This window comes from Electrona antarctica, assembly GCF_951216825.1.
Source record: "Electrona antarctica genome assembly, chromosome: 21".
In the NCBI taxonomy this organism is placed as follows: domain Eukaryota; kingdom Metazoa; phylum Chordata; class Actinopteri; order Myctophiformes; family Myctophidae; genus Electrona; species Electrona antarctica.
In genome coordinates, this window is record NC_136802.1 from 16,741,755 (window position 1) to 16,767,124 (window position 25,370).

The 25,370-nt window shown below is 44.0% G+C and overlaps 1 protein-coding gene across 1 annotated transcript; it reads left to right on the forward strand.

The window, feature by feature from the left end:
* Positions 1-591: 591 nt before the first annotated feature.
* slc10a7 (solute carrier family 10 member 7) lies at positions 592-12,881 on the forward strand. The gene is made up of 12 exons (XM_079490497.1): positions 592-952; positions 3,395-3,477; positions 4,877-5,013; positions 6,230-6,305; positions 6,919-6,957; positions 7,604-7,639; positions 7,756-7,839; positions 8,350-8,515; positions 8,652-8,703; positions 9,199-9,272; positions 9,403-9,548; positions 12,019-12,881. The coding sequence occupies exons 1-12, from the start codon at positions 853-855 to the stop codon at positions 12,049-12,051; spliced, it is 1,026 nt and encodes a 341-aa protein (XP_079346623.1). The 5' UTR covers positions 592-852; the 3' UTR covers positions 12,052-12,881.
* The last annotated feature ends 12,489 nt before the right edge of the window (positions 12,882-25,370 follow it).

Below are 25,370 nucleotides of genomic sequence, written 5' to 3' on the forward strand. Positions count from 1 at the left end.
GGTCCAGTTCAGGGAAATTACAGATCAATACAAAAAGGTCCTCTGCAGTTTAAATTCATCAGATTCAGAGCATTTAAAGACATACAAATATACACTACTATACAGATGTATAATTTATAATTTTATTAGATTTATAATTTATAATGTTATGTAGCCGTAATGTGTATACTCATAGTGCATAGTAGCCTACTCACTGTACAGATAATCAAGATATTAGGTTGCTTGTGATTCTTGATGACCAATATTGACTATTTATATGTGTTTTATGTTGTACCATGTGAACATGTTCTTGCTGTATTCAATCACGGGGCTCCACCGGGCGCGTCAGCGTTGCGTCTCCGTCACCGTCAGGGAATGTTCCCTTCCCTTTTTAATCAATGAAGGGTGGCTCCACTGCCTGCGGGGCTCCACCGGGCGCGTCAGCGTTGCGTCTCCGTCACCGCCAGGGAATTTCCCGTCAATCAATGAAGGGTGGCTCCACTGCCTGCGTTGCGTGACTGCTTTAAAATTGCCCCGGTTCGACTTTGACGCACGCACGCACGCACGCACGCACCTCGGCTACTGTAGATATGAGGTTCCAAACGGAGCTAGATTTGCCTCGTGCGATGTTGTTACCGTTATTACGGTACCAGCGACGGATTATTGTGGTCATTACGGTAACTACGGCGGATTTGCAAATGTATCAGGAAGTAGGTTCAGTTTCCTTTCCTGAGACAAGAAGCTTTTCAGTAGAAGGATCTCACACAGAGGAGGAGTTGTTGAGTTCAACTGTGCTCCAGGAGGGACGGGGGTGTGTGACACACGCTCCCCGGGGGGAGGTCGCTGATCTGCGGCTCTGACGGGCACAGGAATATGGGTCTGGTGGCCAGGATCCGCAAGGAATGGTTTATGATCGGCATAGTGGTTGTTATCTTATCGGCCAAACTGCAGCCCAGCTTCGGCGTTATAGGAGGTGAAGAATAACTATCTCTTCTTATCACGTCTTCTTTTATGATTGTTCGTTATCTCACAGACTATAGTTATCTATCACCTCTTGTTTATGTTATTGTTGTTTATCTCATATTGTTTGGCCTGACAGACTTGTGGTTATTTATGTATTTATTTGGTATTCACACCTTTGTCTTCATTTGAAACTTCACTGACTTCATTAGCTGAGTATTTCGACATCAACTAGCAGTGATGAGACTTCACTGTGTGTGTGTGTGTGTGTGTGTGTGTGTGTGTGTGTTTTTGGCAGGTAGTGACGCGTGATTATGAATCCAGTGACACGTTGCATTAGTTTGGCACTGGCAGTGATGTAAACATACGCCCCCCTCGGTGGCCCACATACATATATACATATACAGAATATATTACACACTCCAGCAGTGATGAGAGACGTGTGTGTGTGTGTGTGTGTGTGTGTTAGCCCCATATGTGCCTGCCCTCTCCCTACGCTCATTCATCTCGGAGCTACAGAATGAGCGTAGGGAGAGGGCACATGTGTGTGTGTGTGTGTGCGTGTGTGTGTGTGTGTGTGTTCTGTATATACTGATGTTTACATACATGTACAGTTGTACACTGTGTGTGGTTACTGTGGTATTGAATTCCGTCTCATAATCACACAGGAGATAAGCTTCTGTTTGACTTGTTGTGTGGTTACTTCAATACAGGGTTAGGGTTGTAGACTAGTAACAATATATTTCTCAACCATTGTCATATCAATGGACCCCCAAAATTGATACGTATTAGACTGTGTGGACTCAGGACTGCCAATTCAAAATGATTTTGTGCCAGGGAGGGACGGTCAGAGACGCCCATGAGAGATGGTTTTTGAACAACTGTCTCTACTGTAGGTGGTGAGATAACAGTAGTGGAGATAATGAACCCGGCCTATGATCTGAATAGTCATTCATACGTACTGTACATTCTCTACATAACTAACTATAACTTCTGAGCTGGTGAAATAATAGTGAAATTAAACTGTTCCTCATTTTGCTGGGGGACCCCCTGGAAGCTTGTGTAGGACCCCACTTTGAGAACCTAACTTGAACAATGCCCCAGCATATACTTCACTTTAATGTATGTCATGTAGTGACAAAACGTATTTTCAGCGTGCTGTTGGTATGAAGGTCAAGGTAGTAGGCTATAAATGATTGTTTATTAATGGGTGTAATAAATCAGTTGTTCTCAAAGTGGGGTCCAGGCAGCGGACTGACTGAGGGGTTCCTTAAGGGGGGTTTTAAATTGACCTTTAACAGGTATGTAGATCTGAGAGTTATATGGAGGTCCTTGAAATTCAAAAGTTTGAGAACGATATAGATTTAGTTCTTCATTTTTGAGTGGTGCAACCACTCCCTTACGGAGCTATGTGTGTGGCTGGCTGCATGGCTGGCTGGCTGCCTGGGTGCCTGGGTCTGAGCACGAAAATAGCATGGTTGTTTTTCACCACCTGTGCGCAACCTAACAAACACACTGGATGTGTTTGTTCTGGATGTTCCGGGGACCCCCCGGGGACCCCCACACGAAGTTGCACCACTCACTTCACACGGGTGTGATTTTAATAATCAATCAAGTGGTGTGAGGCAGGGTGAGCTGACTTGTATACTGTAGATGGCGGTATTACTCTGTATTGGCTCATTAATTGAAATTAATCAATATTGGTCTATATTTCAGTAAATTACATGACAACCTAACTTCAACAATTACTAACAAGAACTAACCAGTTCACTACCTCTGTCTCGCCCTGATATGAATTGAACAGCGCCGGAAACCGCCGCTAACAAAACCCACTGTTTTGAAAACCAATCCTGATAATGTTGCGAAATGCACGTTCATCCATAATAATAATAATATCTGGGATTTATATAGCGCTTTTCCAAGTATTCAATACAAAGACGCTTTATATGTGTGGGGTGCAGGGGAGAGATCAGAGAAAATCACAACTTTATTAGGAAAAGATAAAGGAGTAAAAGATAAGAATTGAAAGCAATAAAACACTAAAAGTAACAAGTTGAACAACTCAGGAAGGCTAGTCTAAACGGCTGTGTTTTCAGGGTGGTTTTGAAGGTAAGGAGGGATGGGGCGTCTCTGAGATTTGGTGCAGACTGAGAGACAAAAGAAGCAGACCAATAGAGCCCTAGGGGACCCCGGTCAACAAAGTATTTATGGCACAAATTGTTAAAACATTTAATTTACCATCTACCGGTCACATTCCTCCCTGAAGCCACAGCCTATACAATACATACTGTGTATATTCGGTAACTTAATCAACCCAAGTGTTTTGGTTGGAATGCCCCCTTTTCCAAAAGCAGAGTTAGAGCTCCATGCGTGCTTGCATTCATTAAGTTATTAGATTTGACATGACCGTAAAAGGATATATCTCCATTTCTGTCCCCCCCCCCCCCCCCATCAGGTCCTTTGAAGCCAGAGATCACCATAGCCTATCTAGCTGTGGCCATCATTTTCTTCAACAGCGGACTGTCTCTGAAGACTGAGGTAAGAACAAAGGGAGTTTACCAACGCACCTTGATCCTGGAACGGCTGGTCCGGTGCATCACAGGAACAAGGGCACATGTTTTTTTTTAAAGATTTGTTTTTGGCTTTTGTGCCTTTTATTGATAGTTACAGTGTAGAATTGTAGATGGACAGGAAAGAGGGAGAGAGAGAGAAGGGGAGAGACATGCAGCAAGGGTTGTCATGAACGAGACTCGGATATGCGACCCGCTGTCAGGCCAGAGCCTATATGTGGCATGCGCCTTGACCACTAGGCCAGTGGCGCCCGAATAAGGACACATGTTGCAAAAGGAGGAGAGGACACTGGAGCAACACAGACATTTTAAGCCTTTTTATTAGGTGCTAGTATACAAAAACGACGTTTCGACCTATGCAGTCTTTATCAGAGTCATAAAGGTGGCAGCATTCAGAGAAGTCTTTAAATACAGGGTAGGTGAGGGCTGGGCTATCAATGAGCCAATGACAAATGGCCATGTTGGCACGTAATAACCACATACTGCCAGCAGTCTATACAGTTATGAGTATGGCTATGAAAAAACGCTGTTTAATCTTTCAGCGCCAAGGGGCGGGGCCCTAGTTTTGGTCGGGGGTGCCATTTTGGCAATGGGACATTGCATGTGCATGTCATCACCTGCACACCAGATTAGAGGAATTTTCAAAATATGGATAAAAAGAAAAAAATAATAAAAAATACGTCTTAACGTCTTACGTCTTAACGTCCCTGGCAATCAGTACATAGTGAAAGCGGGCTCGTCTTAACGTCCCTGGCACTTAAACTGTTTTAACAGTAAATTAAATAAAGTAAAACAGTGATTCAACCATATAAAAGCCATGAAAAAATTACAAAACATTGTGAACATACACAAATAAGGGCCAACAACAGTGAACATACACAAATAAGGGCCATGAGGCCACATATATAAAGAAAGGAAATACAAGGGCACATTGAAAACATTACAATAAAACACTCTCAGAGCAAGAAGAAAATCATCGCCTCCCCGTGGCGGGGCAATGATTTTTTTTCTATTCCCCGAAATTTGTGGGAGGCTGGGGACCAATGGTTAGCAGCTTTATAGTGTCTGGTCATTGCATATTCAGGGTTGTTGGTTTGGATAAACCACGATAAAGCTGCTAACCATGGGTCTCTCCCATAATCTCCCGCCTGGGAGATTGAAAATGAAGTACCAAGGCGCGTCAGTCGCTTCCCGTCTGAAACGACTTTAATAAAGTAATTAATCAATCAAGACAGACAGAGATAGAACATGTTTTCTGAAGACCATGAATGTGTCTGTGTCTCTCTGTCTCTGTCTCTGTCTCTCTCTCTCTCTCTCTCTCTCTCTCTCTCTCTCTCTCTCTCTCTCTCTCTCTCTCTCTCTCTCAGGAGTTGACCAGTGCTGTTCTTCACGTCCGTCTCCATCTGTTGGTCCAGTGTTTTACCCTCCTCTTCTTCCCATTGGCTGTCTGGTTGCTACTAAAAGTGTTGGCTCTCACAGCCATCGACCAATGGCTGCTCAAAGGGTAGGCGCGCTCAGGCTCTATCTCTCTCTCTCTGTGTGTGTGTGTGTGTGTGTGTGTGTGTGTGTGTGTGTGTGTGTGTGTGTGTGTGTGTGTGTGTGTGTGTGTGTGTGTGTGTGTGTGTGTGTGTGTGTGTGTGTGTGTGTGTGTGTGTGTGTGTGTGTGTGTGTGTGTGTGTGTGTGTGTGTGTGTGTGTGATGAATATAGTTCTTTATGCAGAACTCTACCTTAAGTGTGTCATGGGTTGAATGCAACCCTACAAAGGTCTCCATTCACCGTACTGTGTGTGTGGGGCTGTGGCGCGCACGCACGGCGTACGTGTTGCGACTCGCGGTCACTCAAAATCTGTTCAGACTGAAGTCATCTTCCAGCTCAATTACATTTTATTATAGTGCCAAATCACAAGTTATGTCAAGAACTCAAGCTGCACAAACTCTACATATAGAGCAGAGATGTTTCTCCCCTGCCCTGAGCAAGTTGTATATTGCAGACGGGAGAGAGAGGGTAGAGATCTTCCAGCAAAATGTCAATATTCTCACATTGAAGGTTTGTGCATGTTCACTGATAATGCTATAGTGGCATTAACAATAGCAGTGAACACACACTTGTGTAGAGAGTAGCTGGTCTGTACAGGCTGTAATAGACCTACACCAACCACCCTTTTTTATCTTAATATTTTTATCCCACGATTTTTGTAACCCATTTTTTCACCCAGTGTCAATCCCTCTGCCAACCTGGGGAGAGCAACGGACTGACATCATGCTTCCTGCAATGCATGAGGAGTCCAAGCCGCTTCTTTTCACCTGACAGGGGGACTTTCCCCTGTTGAACGTAGCGTGTGGAAGGAACACGTTATTCCGACCAGTTCCTTTCCCCTCCATCAGGCACCCCGGCTGGCCAGTAGGATTCAGTATAGAGACCAGGATTACTGCATGGATACATTAGTAGTACCCTCCCTAGGGGACACGGGGAGAACATGCAAACTCCACACAGAAAGGCCCTTTCGCCAACCCCACCTAGTGGCGAAAGTTGGGGTCCACTACCTAAATGTAGTGGAGTAAAAGTACAATTTACTTTTATCTAGTCCCTCCTGAACATTTTAGTCTATTTTTTTTATCTGTTGACATTTATGGCACATTTATCGTCATAGTTTTTGGTCCACGAAATCAACACTGGTATCAGGTGTGACCTCTGACAGACTGTTGTTGTGGTTTCCTAGGATCCAGACGGTGGGCTGTATGCCCCCTCCTGTCTCCTCTGCTGTCATACTGACCAAGGCTGTAGGAGGAAATGAGGTAACACGCACGCACGCACGCAGGAAACCTGCAGACATGTTAGATTAGATCACTGGTTCCCAAACAGGACCCATTTGTGACACATTTTTATGGGTACACTTTATTCTGTGGTTCCTACATTTTGTTTTCAAATTATTATTTCAAAACATTTTCAATAAACATTCCCACAAAAAAGCAATAATCTCATGAATTAAAAACAAAATTCAATGATTTATTTTACCCTGGTAATTTCATAAAAGAACAAACGAAAAATCTAAAGCCACACCAAAGGGTCGAGACGGTTTCCCAGCGGTGTGTTATGTCTTGTTGCACGTTGATGCACGTCGTCCCAAATGATTCAACGCGTGGAATTCAATGGCCCAAACCACACCAAAGGGTCACCATGCAACTCCTTGCAACCGTTTGGACCCAAGGAGTTGCATGGCGACTTTGACTAACCACACCCGTTGGTGTGGTTAGGGCTTTAGAAATCCCATAAATTGGAAAACAAATGTTTCAGAAGTAGTGCTAGTTTGGGTCCTGGGCAAACGTCTAATCTCTCTTTTGGGTCTCGACCTGAAAAGTTTGGGAACCCTCTGATCTAGATGTATGTTAACATGTGATGTTTCTCCAGGCGGCGGCCATCTTTAACTCAGCATTTGGAAGTTTCCTGGTAAGACATTACCTGTCTGTCTGTCTGTCTGTCTGTCTGTCTGTCTGTCTGTCTGTCTGTCTGTCTGTCTGTCTGTCTGTCTGTCTGTCTGTCTGTCTGTCTGTCTGTCTGTCTGTCTGTCTGTCAAAATAGATAAATCACTGATGGGGTGATTAAGGTTAATCACCCTGAAGGTGATTTATCTATAAACAATGACCACTCAGCCATACATTATCCCGCTTATTACACGGCTACTTAATACATAAATTAATAAATTGACCCAAAAGTGACAACAAAACTAAGTTTTTCCTTGCTTACGTTAATGAAAGTATTCCAAGTTGCCCCCACAGAGCGCAACGAGTCGCCTCAGAAACAAGGAAGTGAGTGTTGATCAAATGGAATAAAATTGGGTACTGCATCTATTTCTCACTTCAAATGTTTTCAAAAACATTCTTGAGACCAATGTTTATTTAAGTGACATTGTTATAGAGCGGAGCGGTCCGTTATCAAGAAATAACACACCGCTGAATTCAACGATTGAGCAATCAGAATCAAGCATTCAACCAAGCCATGTAATAAGCAAAATGTGATTATCTCAAATAATTACAATTAGGTCGATGACAGGCCTAGTGTCTGTGTGTCTAACAGTGCTGTGTCTTTCTTCCAGGGTATTGTTATAACTCCAGTGTTGCTGCTGCTCTTTGTAAGTTCACAAACCACACAAGCTTTTACATCAACTTTACAAACATATTGACCTCACATTATAGTACTACTGCTGCTGCATATATACAGTACTGTATGTAACTCTCCTCTCCTCAGCTTGGCTCCTCTTCCTCCGTTCCCTTTTCCTCCATCTTCTCTCAGCTCTCCCTGACAGTAGTCGTTCCTCTGATCCTGGGTCAGGTTGGTACTCTGTCTGTCCGTCTGTCTGTCTGAGAGTGCAACAGGGCTCGCAACTCACTTTTCCACTCTGTAGAAAACATTGAAACATTGTTTTGATCCCTTCTGATTTTCTTCAGGCTCATTTTAAATCTGAAGATCTGAAGGGATCTAAACGTTACTACAGTAAAGTTTTCTACAAGCAGAAAAGGGTGTTGGTGTTTTTTTTTTTTTTTTTTACTGTGTCCTATATTTTGGCTCATCAGCACCATGTAGGGAAACCTGATCAGAAAAATGACAGTGTAACAACGCCTTGTGTAATAATATGTAGACAGATGCCAGGTCATTATTGATCTGGCATTCTATAGATGTTTATAGTTTCAATGTATGGATATTCTACCGCTAGACAGATGATAGGTTCTTAGTTTAGTATGCATTTGATGTATTACCTTGTGTTGTTCTTCATTACTGTAAATTGCTTTGAATCAAATTGCAATATACGGTAGTTACAGTATATTGTGTGTGCGTGTGCAGGTGTGTCGGCAGTTCCTCAAAGAGTGTCTGGAGCGTCGTAAGGTTCCGTTTGCGAACATCAACTCTTTGGTTCTGCTGCTCATCATCTACTCCACCTTCTGCGACACCTTCAGCAGTGACAACATCACCCTGGACAGAAGCAGCCTGCTGCTGGTGGTCGTCATCAGTAAGAACAACTGCTCTGTGTGTGTGTGTGTGTGTGTGTGTGTGTGTGTGTGTGTGTGTGTGTCTACAACTGCCTGTAAAATCTTTTCTTTGTTCTGACCGTGTGTGTGTGTGTGTGTGTGTGTCCCTCTCTCTAGTATTCTTCATACAGATCAGCTTCATGCTGCTGACATTTGCCTTCTCTACCAGGTGAGACTCATTCCAACTGATTAACAGTTCCACTATAATGACCAATCCTCGATTTCTGAATGGCCTTTTATAATGATTCTTGTAGTGAAATGCCATTCGAGATGTGTTAAATAGCGGCAAAGTTCCCCTTTAACGAAGTATGTCGGATAATAGTTTTGGATTTTTAGTTTTAGTTAGTTTTGACTTTTTAGTTTTTGTTAGTTTTTAGAGCGTGTTTACTAGTTTTTATTTTTCAATCCTGCATGCAGAAACAGTATATTGACGTGTGTGTGTGTGTGTGTGTGTGTGTGTGTGTGTGTGTGTGTGTGTGTGTGTGTGTGTGTGTGTGTGTGTGTGTGTGTGTGTGTGTGTGTGTGTGTGTGTGTGTGTGTGTGTGTGTGTGTGTGTGTGTGTGTGTGTGTGTGTGTGTGTGTGTGTGTGTGTGTGTGTGTGTGTGTGTGTGTGTGTGTGTGTGTGTGTGTGTGTGTGTGTGTGTGTGTGTGTGTCCTGTCGCAGGGCTGGCTCTGGTTTCACCCCCGCTGACACTGTGGCCATCATCTTCTGTTCTACACACAAATCACTCACACTGGGTTGGTACACACACACACACACACACACGTACATGCCCATGTTATCTTCACGAGACTCTTTCAGTTCATCCTTTATTAACTTCCTCTGCCTCTCTCTCATATCTCTCTCTCTGCCTCTCTCTCTGTGCAGGTATTCCCATGTTAAAGATCGTGTTTGCAGGGTATGAGCATCTGTCTGTGATCTCGGTGCCTCTGTTGATCTACCACCCAGCCCAGATCCTCCTGGGATCCATCCTTGTGCCCAGCATCAAAACCTGGATGGCCTCCAGGCAAAAGGTTAGAAGAACACGCACACACACACACGCACGTCACCGTGACACACATACACACCCTCTCTCTCTCTTCCCATAATGCCTCACACTATACCTTTTCCCTTTCTCTATTGCAGCAAGGTTAATTAAATAAGGTTAGGGAGCGAAGACTGTACGGTGGACTCCATGTTGCTCCCTGGAAGGAAAGAAACATGCGCAATTGAGACCAAGGAAGCTGAACGCGGAAGTGTTGTCAGCATATAGCCCATTGCGTATGTTTCTTTCCTTCCAGGGACTCGCTCGCCTGACGACTCGCTTGGCGGTGCCTCTCTTAACGTTGCTCATGGCCGCCAGAGACTCCGTCATTGTAATTGTTTTTTTTTCTTTTTGCCTAACTACTGCTACCTTCTTTTCTTATTGCTATAGTCTTTTCTCACTAAGTGGGCCGAGTGGGCCTAAGACCTAACCTTAAAATAAACACTGTGATGAGAAGGATTCGAACCCGAGGCACTGGGATTGGAAGGCTAATGCTTAACGGCGATGCCACAGTGCCATCTGGTTTGGCTATTTAATGCGGTCTGCTCATGTGAGAGGCAGTCCCGCGTGGGTCACAGAAGGGGGCATCGCGAATTTCGTGGAGGAAAAGCAACTTCGCCTCTCAGTCAGATGCTGAGATAGGGCCTTATTCCATTCCTCTGTCTACTGTCTAACCTCTACCTGTTCTTTAGATAGGGCCACATTCCAACATTAACCTCACTAACTCATTCCCTTCCTCTACAGTCTAGTCTGTTGTTGAGATAGGGTCGCAATTTCAACACTACGACCATGCATGAGTGAGTAGAGAACTGTCAAACGTCGGAATGTTTTTTAATTAATTACTTTTATGCTTCAATATAATTACGTTACGTTTATTATTGTTGTATCTTTTGTGATTCTTGTTTGTTTTTAATTCTGCCTCAGTGAAGCCAAAGGCATTTTCACATAAATGGATCATTATATTTTATCCTAATGTTAATTTGATATTGTGTGTAACGACTACGCTGCCATGTCTCAGCTAGCATTAGCCAGCGGTGGAAAAATGGATGGAATGTATACAGTAGTGCTGAAGTGGTTAATGTATGTTTTGTAATAATAATTAAAATCTACAAAGTTTTCAAATAATTGTAGTGCAGTAAAAGTACAATATTTGCCTCTGAGATGTAGTGGAGTAGAAGTAAAGGTATTGCAAATTGGAAATACTCAAGTACAATTACCAAAAAAGTGCAGTACCAAAAAAGTGCAGTACTTCAGTACTGGGTTGCTTTCCACCACTGGCATTAGCTACCAACATGTTAGCAGCTGTGTTTAAACGAAGCCTTTTAATTCTGTTTATAATCCCAAACGGTGGACCAATCCCAACAGAAATGTCTCATCTCATGTAATAATCTCTCTGATCAGAATAAACTGCTCTATTGTGAAAGAAATGATGTCTGCTGAACAGATCCTGTAACGCCCAGTCATACAGCGGTGTCACGGCGTGGAAAATACCTGATCTGCAAGCCCACAATGCGTTGCATGTGCAATGCGTTGTGAGCTTGAAGAACAGGTATTTTTCGGCACGCGACACTACTGTATATTTAAACTGTTCCTGTGCTGCTGTGGATACTGAGCTGATTTGACATCAGCCTGTATCCAGTAACAACTAGGGCTGTCACAATTATACGTTATGTTCACGATTAAACACATTCCGTACCATACATGTCTAAACACGGTCAAGAAAACCCCTCACTTTAGATCTAAAACTTGAAATAATTTAATTTAAATTATGCATTTGTTTTTTTTGCTATTTCTGCCTGCCTACATTGCAATGTTGTGGTCATGCAGGCTTTATTTCTCTTCAAAAGCACAATGTTGTTGCTGCTGCTGTTGTTGCTGTTGATGAAGGTGGAGGTTTTGGTAATTTCCAAGTTGTGTCTTCCTCTCTACAGATGGGAGAGCCTTTTTCTCAGAGCATTTTCCCAGGTGGCCGTGGTTTTGAGGTGTGAGGTTTAGAGGGTTAGGCATAGTTTTTCTGAGGTTAAGGTTAGGTTTAGGCATAGTGTTTTTTGATTGATTGATTGAAATATTTATTTACAGTTTGCAGAATTACAGTACATGTCTAGCACAACTCAATACAAAGACTGTTAACTGTGAGTGGATGACCCAATAAAGCATTACACTTGTTTACAAGAGGGTCCACCTTGTTCAAATCATTAAAACATTTAGAGACATACAAATACACTTCTAAAATCTATGTAGCCAAAAAAAAGAGAACAGGAATTCATCATAAAGGAGGTAAAAAGGGAAAAGAAACATATACAGTTTGTGAGGTTAGGTTTAGGCATAACCTGGGCAAAAGCTCTGCGAAAAAGGCATTCTCCTCTACAGATTATGTTTTTTTTATCAAACTAAAATATGTTGTTTCTCTCATTATACCCTCCTGTCTTGTCTCTCTCTCTCTCTGTCTCTCTATCTAGGCGGTGAAGTTAATACCCCTCCAACCCGTCTGAGAAGGACAAGCCGTTTCTGTGACAACTGTCTTGATTGTGTGTGTGTGTGTGTGTGTGTGTGTGTGTGTGCGTGCGTGCGTGTGTGTACATGCATGAGTGTGTATTTCATAATACTGTGACCAATGGGGACTAGCTTCTTCTCCCACGGAGGAATACAACAGTTCCAGAAGTGCCTTATCGCGACTGACCGAGAGAGACCTCAGCGCGCCGCCGCGCAAGTAGATGATCACCATGACAGAAACAGAAAGAAACAAAACTCTTTAAGAATTCCATAGGTGTAGTTTTCTACAAACACAGACAAACTCACAAAGTGCTTTCTGCTGTTTTTGTATCAAAAACTCAGTTTTCCTGCGAGACGCAGGGAGGGGGACTGCTTGTTATTTTTTTCTCTCAGCGCGTCCCTACCGTGGGAGGTGGAGGGGTGGGGTTTTATTTAATTTTTTTACATTTTTTTAAGGTCCTTGCAGACTTGACGCTTTCGAAAAAACACAGCTAAATATCAGAAAAACGCAGCAGTTCTTTCTCTACTAGAAGTTAATGCCAGGGAACATTTACTTGTGTTGTGTTTTGAGATTGAGTTTGCCGTTAAATCCATTAAAAACTAAAAAAGAAAAACTAAAAAAAAAAGCACTTTTGAAAAATATACTATTTTTTTTTCTCATTTGGAACAATAAAGCCCTTTTTCCAGTAACACTTTGGTTTAACTTATGATGATCTTTTTGGGAAGCTGCTTACTTAGAGAGTTTAGTGTTTTCATTCCAAGAAACAATGCTGGTTTGGGAACAAAATGCTAAAAACAAACATTTAAAATAAATCTATTGGTGAAGGAGTCTAATGTTTTCTATTTAAATCAACCTTTTAGTTTTGTACAGTCTAATAAATGCTGAAATTAAACTATTCTGAATTTAATGAACATAATCTAGTTTTATTGGGTAATAAGAGCCTGTACTGTACATATTCACAGCCACCCAGTGTTGATTTTGTCGACTAAAACTAAGACGAAAATGTTCGACCACGTTTTTTCACTGACAAACTAAATGGAAATTAAATGAAAACTAAGATATGATGACTAAGACTAAATATACTAACAATTTCGTCAACAAATAAAAACTAGACTAAAATGTTAGGAAGGGACTAATGGACAAGAGCTCCAGTATAATTCATTTTACACTTGGTTGCATGCTGAAAATAGCCGATCTACAAGCTCACAACGCGTCGCGCTGCGAGCTTGCAGATCGGCTATTTTCAGCAAGTGTAAAATTACGTCATTACGACGGCATCAAGGCCCGCCAAAATACATTTTAGTCGACTAAATCAACTGTAGATTAAGTCGACTAAAATCTTATGATATTTAGTCGACTAAAACTAGACTAACACTAAAACATTCCAGGTGACTAAAATGTGACTGAAACTAAATAAACTATTGAAGAGACTATGACTAAAACTAAAATCAAAATTTGCTGCCAAAAACAACACTGTTATCAGCTATTTTGCTGGGGGTGTACGGATGCTTATCGTTACAAAAATGTTTTACAATTTTCCAGTTACAATTTTATAGACCATGTAAACCACTGGTTCCCAACCACTGGCTCAGGACTCAGGACCCAATATGTAGGTTGAACCAATTTTTACAGGTCACGACTCGAGTAAAAATCTTTTTTTCCCCTCCTACATTTAGAAAAATATATGTTTCATTTTTTTAAGAATCTAAGAAATTCATGAATAAAAAAAGTAGCCTAAAATATTAAGTGAAAACAGCTGATCTACAAGCTCGCAATGCGGCGCGAAGCGATGCAATGTGCTCTTCAAGATCTGCTATTTTCACTAGTTTGGGTCCCGGGTAAATGTCTCATTTCTCTTTTGGGTCTTGAGCTAAAACGTTTGGGAACCACTGATGTGAACTAAAGACAGAGTGTGTGTGTGTGAACCAGCAGGGGGGTGGGGGGGGTCGTTAACTCCTTAGGGCATTACTCACACCGGGTCTGTTTTAATTCTATTATAACGACTTTTATCGTATGACTATTTGTATTGTTTTTTACAGTCATTTTCTTGCCGTTACCAAAACAAAGAATGTATTTGTGGCTAGAAGGACAATGCAGGAGTTTTGAGTGTTCATCTTCATGGGAAATGTTTGGAAAAGTTAGGAAAATAAGTGGGAGGGACTCCATTGAAGGGAACCCATTGGACTATAACTTCATGTTCAGCTGGTGTTGCAGGCCTCAGTTAGAAGGTGAATAGAACAAGTGAGTGACGTGAAGAAGAACCAAGAGTGAGAGTCGAAACGTCTCTGTTCATACGTTTAATATAAAATAAAATACATGGAAGTGTTAATTTGTCTCGTCTGTCCCCAGTCTGTCCCCACTCCACCCCAATGTTCACATGTTGCTGCTGATGTTATTGCTTGGGTTTGACTAGTTTTCTTGTTGTACAACACTGACACCTTGTGGTTGGATACAGGAACTGCAGGGACTTTATTCAGGTAGTCGGCTCCTGTCTTCAGCAGGAAAAATACTAAACAGCACATAGAGTAGGGAGTAGGCCTACAAAAGTACATCAACAGGGAATGCATGGGTAAAGACAAACAGTAAATGGTCTACACAATCCATAATATATTATATTGAGGTTTTGGGGTTGTTTTACAAATCCAATGATCTGAGGAACATTTTCCAGGCAAAGTTGTATAGAGTTTTGCCTACACGAAAATAAATTGATGAGAAAATCAAAAGTGCTGTTTTCTGAATTATGATAATATCAACTTAAGTGATGTCTACTTATAATTATATCAACGAATAGACACGGAGTCTAATTAGATTTTTTATAATTGGCTAAATCAATTATAAAACCCTGCCCGGTGGCGTACAAAAAAATATGAAAGCCGATCTAGAAATTCACAACGTGTCGCATCGCAAAGAGTTGTGAGCTTGTAGATCTGCTATTTTCACTACATATTTATAAAAACCCTAACCCATATTTATAAAAATAATCATTCATTAATCGCAATTGAGGCAAAGGTTTACTTTTAAATAATCATGAAACAGGTTTGAAGTCATATCGTCTAGCCAGATCAGAGGTTCGATTGAAGACTATGCACTGCCTGCCATGAATGTGCAATTTAAAATTGCAAACAGGGCAGAACACAAAAACCCTTCCACTAATGACCACTTCAATGTATGCCACTCATTACACTAGACAGGAAATACAGATTTTAATATTTTCTATATAAGGCTCCGCCTCCATAGCAACGTAACGGAGGCAGGGAGAAAAAAACAGCCATGTAATAAATGACTCTAAAATGGACCTTTTCATATTGTCTCTGCAACATTACTACTTATCTTACTTAGAGCAAACAGCCCTGCGTCTCTCTCTATAAGTGCCATCTATCTGTCTGACTATATGTACATATCTGTTATTGTGCATTGCTTTCTATTTGGTAGTAGTAGGCCTACACAGTCCCCAGAGACCTCTCTCTTACACACACGTTTCAATTCATACCATTATGCCAATTTAACCACTTTCAACCGTGCATCCCTATTTCTGCCTGTCAACTTTTCCGAATGTTTCAAACATTTTCAAAGCTTGAAAAACCAATTTGTGGATCTAACAAGCTCACCACGTGTTGCATTGTGAGCTTGTAGATCTGCTATTTTCACTATTTTCTTTGAAGCCATTAAGCAATAGGGGGACCATAGCCAGAGGCAATGGATGTTTGGAGGAAACGTCTGGGAGTCAGTCCGTCTCTCTTTCTGTGTGTGCGTGCATGCGTGTCAGTTCCCGGGAGGACTCAGTATGTCGTACTCCGCCAGCAGGACGAAGCTGTTCTCTCGGATCTTGCGGACTCGGACCAGGTCCCCGCACTCCTGCACGTGGATGAGCCCCCGCTCCCTCTCCCTCCCTCCGTACTCCCGCTCTCTGTCCCTCAGCCTCAGCTCGGTGCGCCTGCCGCACGCCTGCCGGTACACGCGCCGAAGTCCCGCCACCAGCAGCACGCCCAGGCCCGCAGAGCAGCCCAGCAACATGGCCAGCTCCCAGCCGTGCCTGGCCACCACCCCAGGGAACTTCACCCCTCCGTCCGGGGGACTCGAGCCGGAAGGCGGGTCGGGTGACTTCGCTTTGGGCTTGGGGTCGATCTTCTGTCTCCCACCCGGGTTAGGGGTCAATGGATTTGGGGGGCGGAACACTATAGGGGCGCGGTCGGACACCAGTCCGGGCTCGGCCGGGGGGTTCTTGGGGTCGAGCGGGAGTGCGTCCCGGTTCGGCGACCTTTGCCCTTGACCCGGGGGGAGTGGATGGAGGGTGGACGGCGAGGCGGAGGTCAGGAGGTCGGAGTCGGAGCGACGAGGAGCAGGTGAGGGTTCACGGTGGAGAGGTGAGGACGAGGAAGGTGGAGGAGGTGTTGACGTAGACAACAGAGAGGAGGCTGCACTCACTGGTTCCAAAGCAGTGTGACCCTGGGCGTGGACCGGACCAGACTGGGCCAGGATAGTGGTTGGTGCACCAGTTTGTGATTCAAACTGCGGCAAGATAGTGGATGGTAAAATGGTTTGTGGTTCAAATTGGGAAAGGTCAGAGGGTGCTAAAAGAGTATGGGACTCAAGCTTGGGCATTGTACTGGGTGGTACACCAGTTTGGGACTCAACCTGGGGCAGGGTACTGGGTGGTAAATTAGTTTGGGTCTGAAGGTGCGGTGGGTGGATTTCATTGATGAGGATTTGGGCTGGTGGTTGAGCAGAGGTAAGGGGTTGAGTTGGTGGTTGGGTAGTAGAGGTTTGGGCAGAGATAAGGGGTTTAGTTTGGGTAGAGGTAAGTAGTAGAGTTTGGATAGAGGCCCCCTTACCTTGGGTTTGGATAGTGGTAAGGTGTTTAGTTTGGATAGAGGTAGAAGTAGTAGAGTTTGGGTAGAGGTAAGGGGGTTGGGTTTGGGTTGGTGGTTGGGTAGAGGCAAGGTGTTTAGTTTGGGTAGAGGTAAGGGGCTGGGTGTGAGCTAGTGGTTGGATAGAGGTAAGGGTTTGGGTAGAGGTAAGGGTTTGGGTAGAGGTAAGGGGTTTGGTGTGGGCTAGTGGTTGGGTAGAGGTAAGGGGTATAGTTTGGGTAGAGGTAAGGGGTTGGGTGTGGGCTAGTGGTTGGGTAGAGGTAAGGGGTATAGTTTGGGTAGAGGTAAGGGGTTGGGTGTAGGCTAGTGGTTGGGTAGAGGTAAGGGGTATAGTTTGGGTAGAGGTAAGGGATTGGGTAGAGGTAAGGGGTTGGGTAGAGGTAAGGGGTTGGGTGTGGACTAGTGGTTGGGTAGAGGTAAGGGGTTGGGTGTGGACTAGTGGTTGGGTAGAGGTAAGGGGTATAGTTTGGGTAGAGGTAAGGGGTTGGGTAGAGGTAAGGGGTTGGGTGTAGGCTAGTGGTTGGATAGAGGTAAGGGGTATAGTTTGGGTAGAGGTAAGGGGTTGGGTGTAGGCTAGTGGTTGGATAGAGGTAAGGGGTATAGTTTGGGTAGAGGTAAGGGGTTGGGTGTGGGCTAGTGGTTGGGTAGAGGTAAGGGGTTGGGTAGAGGTAAGGGGTTGGGTGTAGGCTAGTGGTTGGGTAGAGGTAAGGGGTTGGGTGTAGGCTAGTGGTTGGATAGAGGTAAGGGGTATAGTTTGGGTAGAGGTAAGGGGTATAGTTTGGGTAGAGGTAAGGGGTTGGGTGTAGGCTAGTGGTTGGATAGAGGTAAGGGGTATAGTTTGGGTAGAGGTAAGGGGTTGGGTGTAGGCTAGTGGTTGGATAGAGGTAAGGGGTATAGTTTGGGTAGAGGTAAGGGGTATAGTTTGGGTAGAGGTAAGGGGTTGGGTGTAGGCTAGTGGTTGGGTAGAGGTAAGGGGTTGGGTGTAGGCTAGTGGTTGGATAGAGGTAAGGGGTATAGTTTGGGTAGAGGTAAGGGGTATAGTTTGGGTAGAGGTAAGGGGTTGGGTGTAGGCTAGTGGTTGGGTAGAGGTAAGGGGTATAGTTTGGGTAGAGGTAAGGGGTTGGGTGTGGGCTAGTGTTTGGGTAGAGGTAAGGGGTATAGTTTGGGTAGAGGTAAGGGGTTGGGTAGAGGTAAGGGGTATAGTTTGGGTAGAGGTAAGGGGTATAGTTTGGGTAGAGGTAAGGGGTATAGTTTGGGTAGAGGTAAGGGGTTGGGTAGAGGTAAGGGGTATAGTTTGGGTAGAGGTAAGGGGTATAGTTTGGGTAGAGGTAAGGGGTTGGGTAGAGGTAAGGGGTATAGTTTGGGTAGAGGTAAGGGGTATAGTTTGGGTAGAGGTAAGGGGTATAGTTTGTGTAGAGGTAAGGGGTTGGGTAGAGGTAAGGGGTATAGTTTGGGTAGAGGTAAGGGGTTGGGTAGAGGTAAGGGGTATAGTTTGGGTAGAGGTAAGGGGTATAGTTTGGGTAGAGGTAAGGGGTTGGGTGTGGCCTAGTGGTTGGGTAGAGGTAAGGGGTTGGGTAGAGGTAAGGGGTATAGTTTGGGTAGAGGTAAGGGGTATAGTTTGGGTAGAGGTAAGGGGTATAGTTTGGGTAGAGGTAAGGGGTATAGTTTTGGTAGAGGTAAGGGGTTGGGTTTGGGTTGGTGTTTGGGTAGAGGTAAGGGGTTTAGTTTGGGCTAGTGGTTGGGTAGAGGTAAGGGGTTTAGTTTGGGTAGAGGTAAGGTGTTGGGTTTGGGTTGGTGGTTGCATAGAGGTAAGGGGTTTAGTTTGGGTAAGGGGTTGGGTAGAGGTAAGGGGTTTAGTTTGGGTAAGGGGTTGGGTAGAGGTAAGGGGTTTAGTTTGGGTAAAGGTAAGGGGTTGGATAGAGGTTAGGGGTTTAGTTTGGGTAAGGGGTTGGGTTTGGGCTGGTGGTTGCATAGAGGTAAGGGGTTTAGTTTGGGTAAGGGGTTGGGTTTGGGCTGGTGGTTGCATAGAGGTAAGGGGTTTAGTTTGGGTAAGGGGTTGGGTTTGGGCTAGTGGTTGCATAGAGGTAAGGGGTTTAGTTTGGGTAAGGGGTTGGGTTTGGGCTGGTGGTTGCATAGAGGTAAGGGGTTTAGTTTGGGTAAGGGGTTGGGTGTGGGCTAGTGGTTGCATAGAGGTAAGTGGTTGGGTCTGGGATGGTGGTTGGATAAAGGTAAGGTGTTGGTTTTGGGCTGATGGTTGGGCAGGGGTAAGAGTTTGGGTAGAGGTATGAGTTTGGGTAGAGGTAAGAGTTTGGGTAGAGGTAAGGGGTTGGGTTGGTGGTTGGGTAGAGGTAAGGGGTTGGGTCTGGGATGGTGGTTGGCTAGAGAAAAGGGGCTGTGTATGTGTATACAGTGGGTGAGTCACAGCATGGATCTGCATGAAAACAGTCTTTAGTTGTGATGGGTTCCTGTGTGTTTGACTCTCTGGCGAGTCAGGAGAGACCGAGTTCAAGGAAGGGGAGAGAGCCATTGTTTGTGGTCCTGTTGTTGACAGGTTGTTCATATAATTGCCTGCACGTTTGGTCACACCTAGTTGTAGTACTGAAGTTGTATAGGTGTCCTTTTTACTGCCTCTTTGTGTAGTACCTATTACGGGTCCTGGGATTGCAGCGTAGTTTGTATAATTGCTCATCCGATTTGTAAGTGGCCTAAAAGTTGCATAGCTGCCCAGCTCACTGCCTGTATTGGTGAGTTCTCTGAGGGGTCCTGCAGGGGTTGTGTGGATGTCCATCCTGCCTGTCAGTGGTATGGGTCCTCGGGTTGTAGGACCGTCTAGTTTATCGCCTGTCAGTGTTGATGCTGTGTGGGCTCTGAGGGCTGTGGACAGACGAGCAGTGGTGGAAAATGTACATTTAAACAAAAAATTAAGTAAAAGTATCAATACTACAATATAGAAATACTCTGTTACAAGTAAAAGTCCAGAATTCAATCTGTACTTGAGTAGACGAAAAGTACAAAAATACTTCAAAATGTACTTTAAGGACCAAAAGTAAAAGTACTCATTATGCAGAATGTCCCATTCCAAGTTTTACATTTTCTTCAATGTATACTGTAAATCTTTTGAAAATAGGTGATCTATAAAATAGGTGACAAGCTCCCAAGTAAGTTAACGCGTCATATCGCGACTCATTGTGAGCTTGTAGATCGGCTATTTTCAAATGGCCAAAATGTATACAGAGCGGTTAATGTATATTTTGTAATAATCAAAATCTACAAAGTATAAATTAACTAGTAACTAAAGTTTTCAAATAATTGTAGTGGAGTAAAAGTACAATATTTGCCTCTGAGATGTAGTGGTGTACAAGTAAAAGTATTGTAAATTTCGGCTTTTCCCTTCAGGGGTCATCACAGTGAATCGTCTGCCTCCTCTTCTCTCACACCAACTAACTTCAAGTCCTCTTTCAACTACATCCATAAATCTCTTTGGTGTTCCTCTAGGCCTCCTGCCTGGCAGTTCCAACCTCAACATCCTTCTACCTTTATACTCGCTATCCCTCCTCTGTACATGGCCTCTCTGGCTTTATCTCCAAAACATCTGACATGCGCTGGCCCTCTGATGTACTCGTTCCTGATCCTAGTATACATCCTTGTTACTCCCAGAGAGAACTGATGCTCAGAAATGCTCACCTCTGCCTTGGTCTAGCTTCCACTACTCTTTCCCATAACTTCATTGTATGGCTCATCAGCTACATTCCTCTGTAATTTCCACAACTCTGCACATCATGACACCCTTGTTCTTAAAAATGGCCACCAGCACACCTCTCCTTCATTCCACAGGCATCCTCTCATTATCTAAGATCCTGTTGAACGGCCTAGTCAAAAACTTCTACTGCCACCTCTCCTAGACACTTCCATACCTCTACGGGTAAGGCCTCACTCACACGGTTTGCTGTATGCTTGTTATATACAAAGGGTGTGACACAGCTTGCCTCAATGCATTTCCAATGGGAGTCACATGGTTTGACACAACATTTGTGTTGTATGAGGGGGAGGGGCGCAGTCGAAACACAGCCGAAAGCCATACAACAGCTTGTAGTCCAAAATATGGACTACAAACCATGTGACTTCCATTGGAAATGCATTGGGGCGGCCATGACACTCACAACATTCATACAACAAGCATGCATCAATGTTTTAAAGGTCTGAGTGAGGCCTATATCATCAGGACCAACTGCTTTTCCACACATTGTACTTGAGTACAGTACTTAAGTAAATGTACTTAGTTACTTTCCACCATTGGCTGGAGAGATAGGCTACAATGAGAATGAGGGAAGTTTCACATTTTATACCTGCTGAAGCAGCCAGTCTCTCTTCCTGTAGTTCAGAATCAGGAACCCATCCATTCATGCCTCTCTGCGAACTACGACTCCCATCATGCAGCACAGGAGACTCAATCCCTGCCCAGTACACAAAATATGACTGCACCACAGTGATGCTAGAATGAGAGAAACAGATCAATAATGACGTATAATATCTTTACAGATTTTATCCATAGAATGAACCAAAGTCGAGGCCAGAAAGTAGTGTTTTGCCACTCAGTAGGCGTTCCCGCGTAACTTCCAGGTATGATGATGATGTCACTCGCATACCCGCTATAGTGAAGATGGTGTGCAGGTTTAACGTATGACAGTGTGCAGGTTTAAAGTATATAACATTACAATATCAGCTGGAATGAAACCACACACACATGCACGCAACCCACACGCACGCACACAGACCTGTCATTGACCTACTAGAATCGTATGTCTCCTATGGGTGTGTCGGGGGCCCTCCAGACAAAAGACAGGTTCCTCTTCAGCTGTTTGTCAGAGTGTGTGAGGGTGTCTCGGTCCGACACACAGCCCAGGGCGTGTGTCCCCGGAGGGCTCAGCATCCACGAGCCCCCCAGCACCGCTGCGGCCACGGCCCCTGGCCTGGCCACGCCCCTGGCACCGGGTCCGCCCACAGCCCGAGCCTGGAGGAGAAACCCCATGAAGTCACGAGAGCTTCTCACCGTCACTGAGTGTGTGTGTGTGAGAGAGAGAGAATGAGAATGGGGGAGAGAGAGAGGGGGTGAGTAGAGAGAAAGGGAGGTAGCGAGAAAGAAGGAGGGGGAGGGGGGAATGATGTTAAAATGAGTGCATAGTGTGTTTCCACTGATTTATCTAATGGATCATATTTTAATACACTTATTTATTTATTATTATTGATTTTCTCTGAGGGTCGCTAGCCCCTCCAACGTCTGGCTTTCAGAAATGACATCATGTGGCATCCAAGTCTATGGACTTTTATGCCCCATCAAAAAACAACATGTGACGTGACGTCATGTGGCAGCCAAGTCTATGGACTTTTAATGTTTGCTTTTAGCATGTTAGAATGTTAAGCATGCTTTCTTTCAGCATACATGTTCATCATGATAAAAGGCACTATTTACAAGTGAGTCTCCTACTCAAGACTCCACTCCGTCTGTTATCAAATTTTTGGCTTTTAGGAATGTGACAAAAACACAAACGTTCCCATGAATTCAAGGCTTCATGGGGTGTGTAATTTATAGGAAAGGAGTTATTTGTTAGGCGAACTACTCCTTTTAAGATACGCAGTCGGTTGTTTGCAGGCAGCGCCATCCAGTGATGAACTGTCCGGGCAGGCGGAGGTGTGCAGCCTAACGTACCAGTGATGAACTGTCCGGGCAGGTAGGAGGAGGCGGAGGTGCGCAGCGTAACGGAGCTGTGCTGTGGCTCCAGCGGATGAGCGCTGATATGGCCGGGACTCATATCCCGACAGGAGGCGTGGCCAGCTCCTCTGGAGAAGGCCAGGATGGGAGGAGCCAAAGACAAAACCACGCCCACCCAGAAACAGGACGCGAGAGGGAACGGCCTCATCTCTGAGAGAAGGTAACACACACATTTACATGCAATTATTATATACCGTACAGTGATTTGACTTAATTCAAATATCACTTATTTTTTCTTTTTTTCTGGATAATCCTCCCTACTATAGAGTGTGCTGACCATATAAGGAGTTCCTCCCTGTCCCCAGTGAGCCCCTGGGGTCAAAAAACCCTAGTTTCAGTTTTGGTGGCGGGTGGCAAAACCTTCATCCAATCAGGATGAGAGGGGCCTTGATCGAGTGGGGGCGGGCCTTGGTGCACATGCTGTTGGCCTGTTGCACTTCCCCCCACTGTAGAGCGTGCATGTGCACATTTTGTTACCGTGGCGGACTGGGTGGTTTTCCAAATCACCCAAATCACTGAATGCTCCTTTAATGCCCTACGGTACACACAAATATTGTACATGATTATCCAGTTTAGGGGGGACAGAGGATGCTGTGGCATGCCTCCTTCTCCAACATCTGGATTCATCTTCGGACAATTTTGCCACTATTATTTGTTGAGGGGCGCTAGCCCCTCCTATATACAGGTTTAATGTTTGTTTTAAAAACACTATTGACAATGATGGGAAAACTTACGTCATCTTGTCCCTAACACAAACATTCAAAATGCCATTAACAATAAAGAGAATTTAATGTTTGTCAAATTTGTTTTTGACAAATTACATCACCTAATCAACATGTTAGACTTTAATATATTAGTGCCCCTCACTTCACACAGGTGTGATTTTAGTTCTGCTTTCAACACCACCACATGATCAAGAAACTGCATCACCTCAACATTCCTCCACTCCTCATCTGCTGGACTCACAACGTTTTGTAATAGACCACAAACAAAAAAGTAGGTACCTCATCATTCTCACCAACTGTTATCACCAACACACAGGTTTGTGTCCTCAAGTCCTTTCCTCTACACAGTACACACAATACACAAATGTCTGCATTAGCCCTTCACCAACCAACATCACATACTTGAAATACTGTGATTCTACTGCCATTCTCGGCCTTCTTCACTCTATTACGGACTGTCAGAACACCATTTCTCATTTTAAACAGTGGTGCACTGACAACTACCGAGAGTTGAATGTGGAGAAAACAAAATAACTGGTCATTGAAACAACCTACACTGGACTTAAACAACCCACTCTTTATTCATGGTAAAACAGGAGAACAGGTTGACAGTTTCACGTATCTTGGATATGTCAAACTCTATGGTCCACTCTGGCAATGGACCCTAAGTCCAGGTTTGATCAACACATTACATCTATCCATTCACGTTTTCAGCAAAGACTCCATGTAATCCGTGAGTTAAGATCTGTTTCCCCTCATTCTGTTATTACTGTACAAACTGTTCTATTGTGTTGTTCCGCATATTTTAACACTATATACCGGCCATGCCTAACATAAACAACTTTACGGTATTACCCCTTACCCGTATTGCTTCTAAGGCTATTGGGATCCCCACATCCACTGATCCACACTCTGATATGAACAATATGGCCATCACAACCTTAGCACTTTCAATATCAAATGACACTGTTCATCTCTTTGTCTCTTTGTCCAGATGGCATGAGGTCTTCAACCTCATGCCATCTGGACAAAGATACTAGGTAAGCTATGTGATAGTAGTGATAGAAGTGATAGTAGGATGAATCTAACATGGCTAAAATGAAGTTTGAAGTTACAATGGGTTTGTATAGGAAGGGGGCAGCTAGGGCAGCTAAAATGAATATCAAATATCTAAATACTGAATCAAGCGACTTAAAAACTGTGTCCACGTAAGCCTGAGTAGACGATGTATAAATGACCCAGAAACACAGACACAGAAGTCTGAGTCAAAAAGACAGAGTCAAAAGTACAATAGTTTCTTTAAAATGTATTAGTGGAGTGAAAGTATTAGTATCCATAATACAAACACTCAAGTAGGTACAGTAGAGTACAGATACTCAAACAATGTACTTAAGTAGGCCTACAGAACACGAGGAAATGAGTTAGTTAGTGTCCCCCACTGGTCCATGTTGTTTGGTACCTACTGTGAATGTCTTACCATGTGTTGTATAGGAGAGTCCTGTGCGTATCAAAACACCATATCCTTCTATTATACCATGATGTCCTGGACTCATCTATGTCTTGAGGTGTGGGTTTCTTCGTGTGTGTGCGTATGCGTGTGCGTGTGCGTGTGTGTGTATGTGTCGCAGGTTGAAACTCAAGAAAAGTTGAAAAGTGGAGACTTAAAATGTGCAAGAGGACAGGATGGAGGCTTGAGGAAGATTTATCTGTGTGTGCTTGTGTCTGTCTCTCTCTCTCTCTCTCTCTCTCTCTCTCTGTGTGTGTGTGTGTGTGTGTGTGTGTGTGTGTGTGTGTGTGTGTGTGTGTGTGTGTGTGTGTGTGTGTGTGTGTGTGTGTGTGTGTGTGTGTGTGTGTGTGTGTGTGTGTGTGTGTGTGTGTTGGGGGGGGGGTCTAAGACCCTCCTCACAGTTATAGAACCAGAGTAGATAGAATTGCCAATACTGTATGTATATAG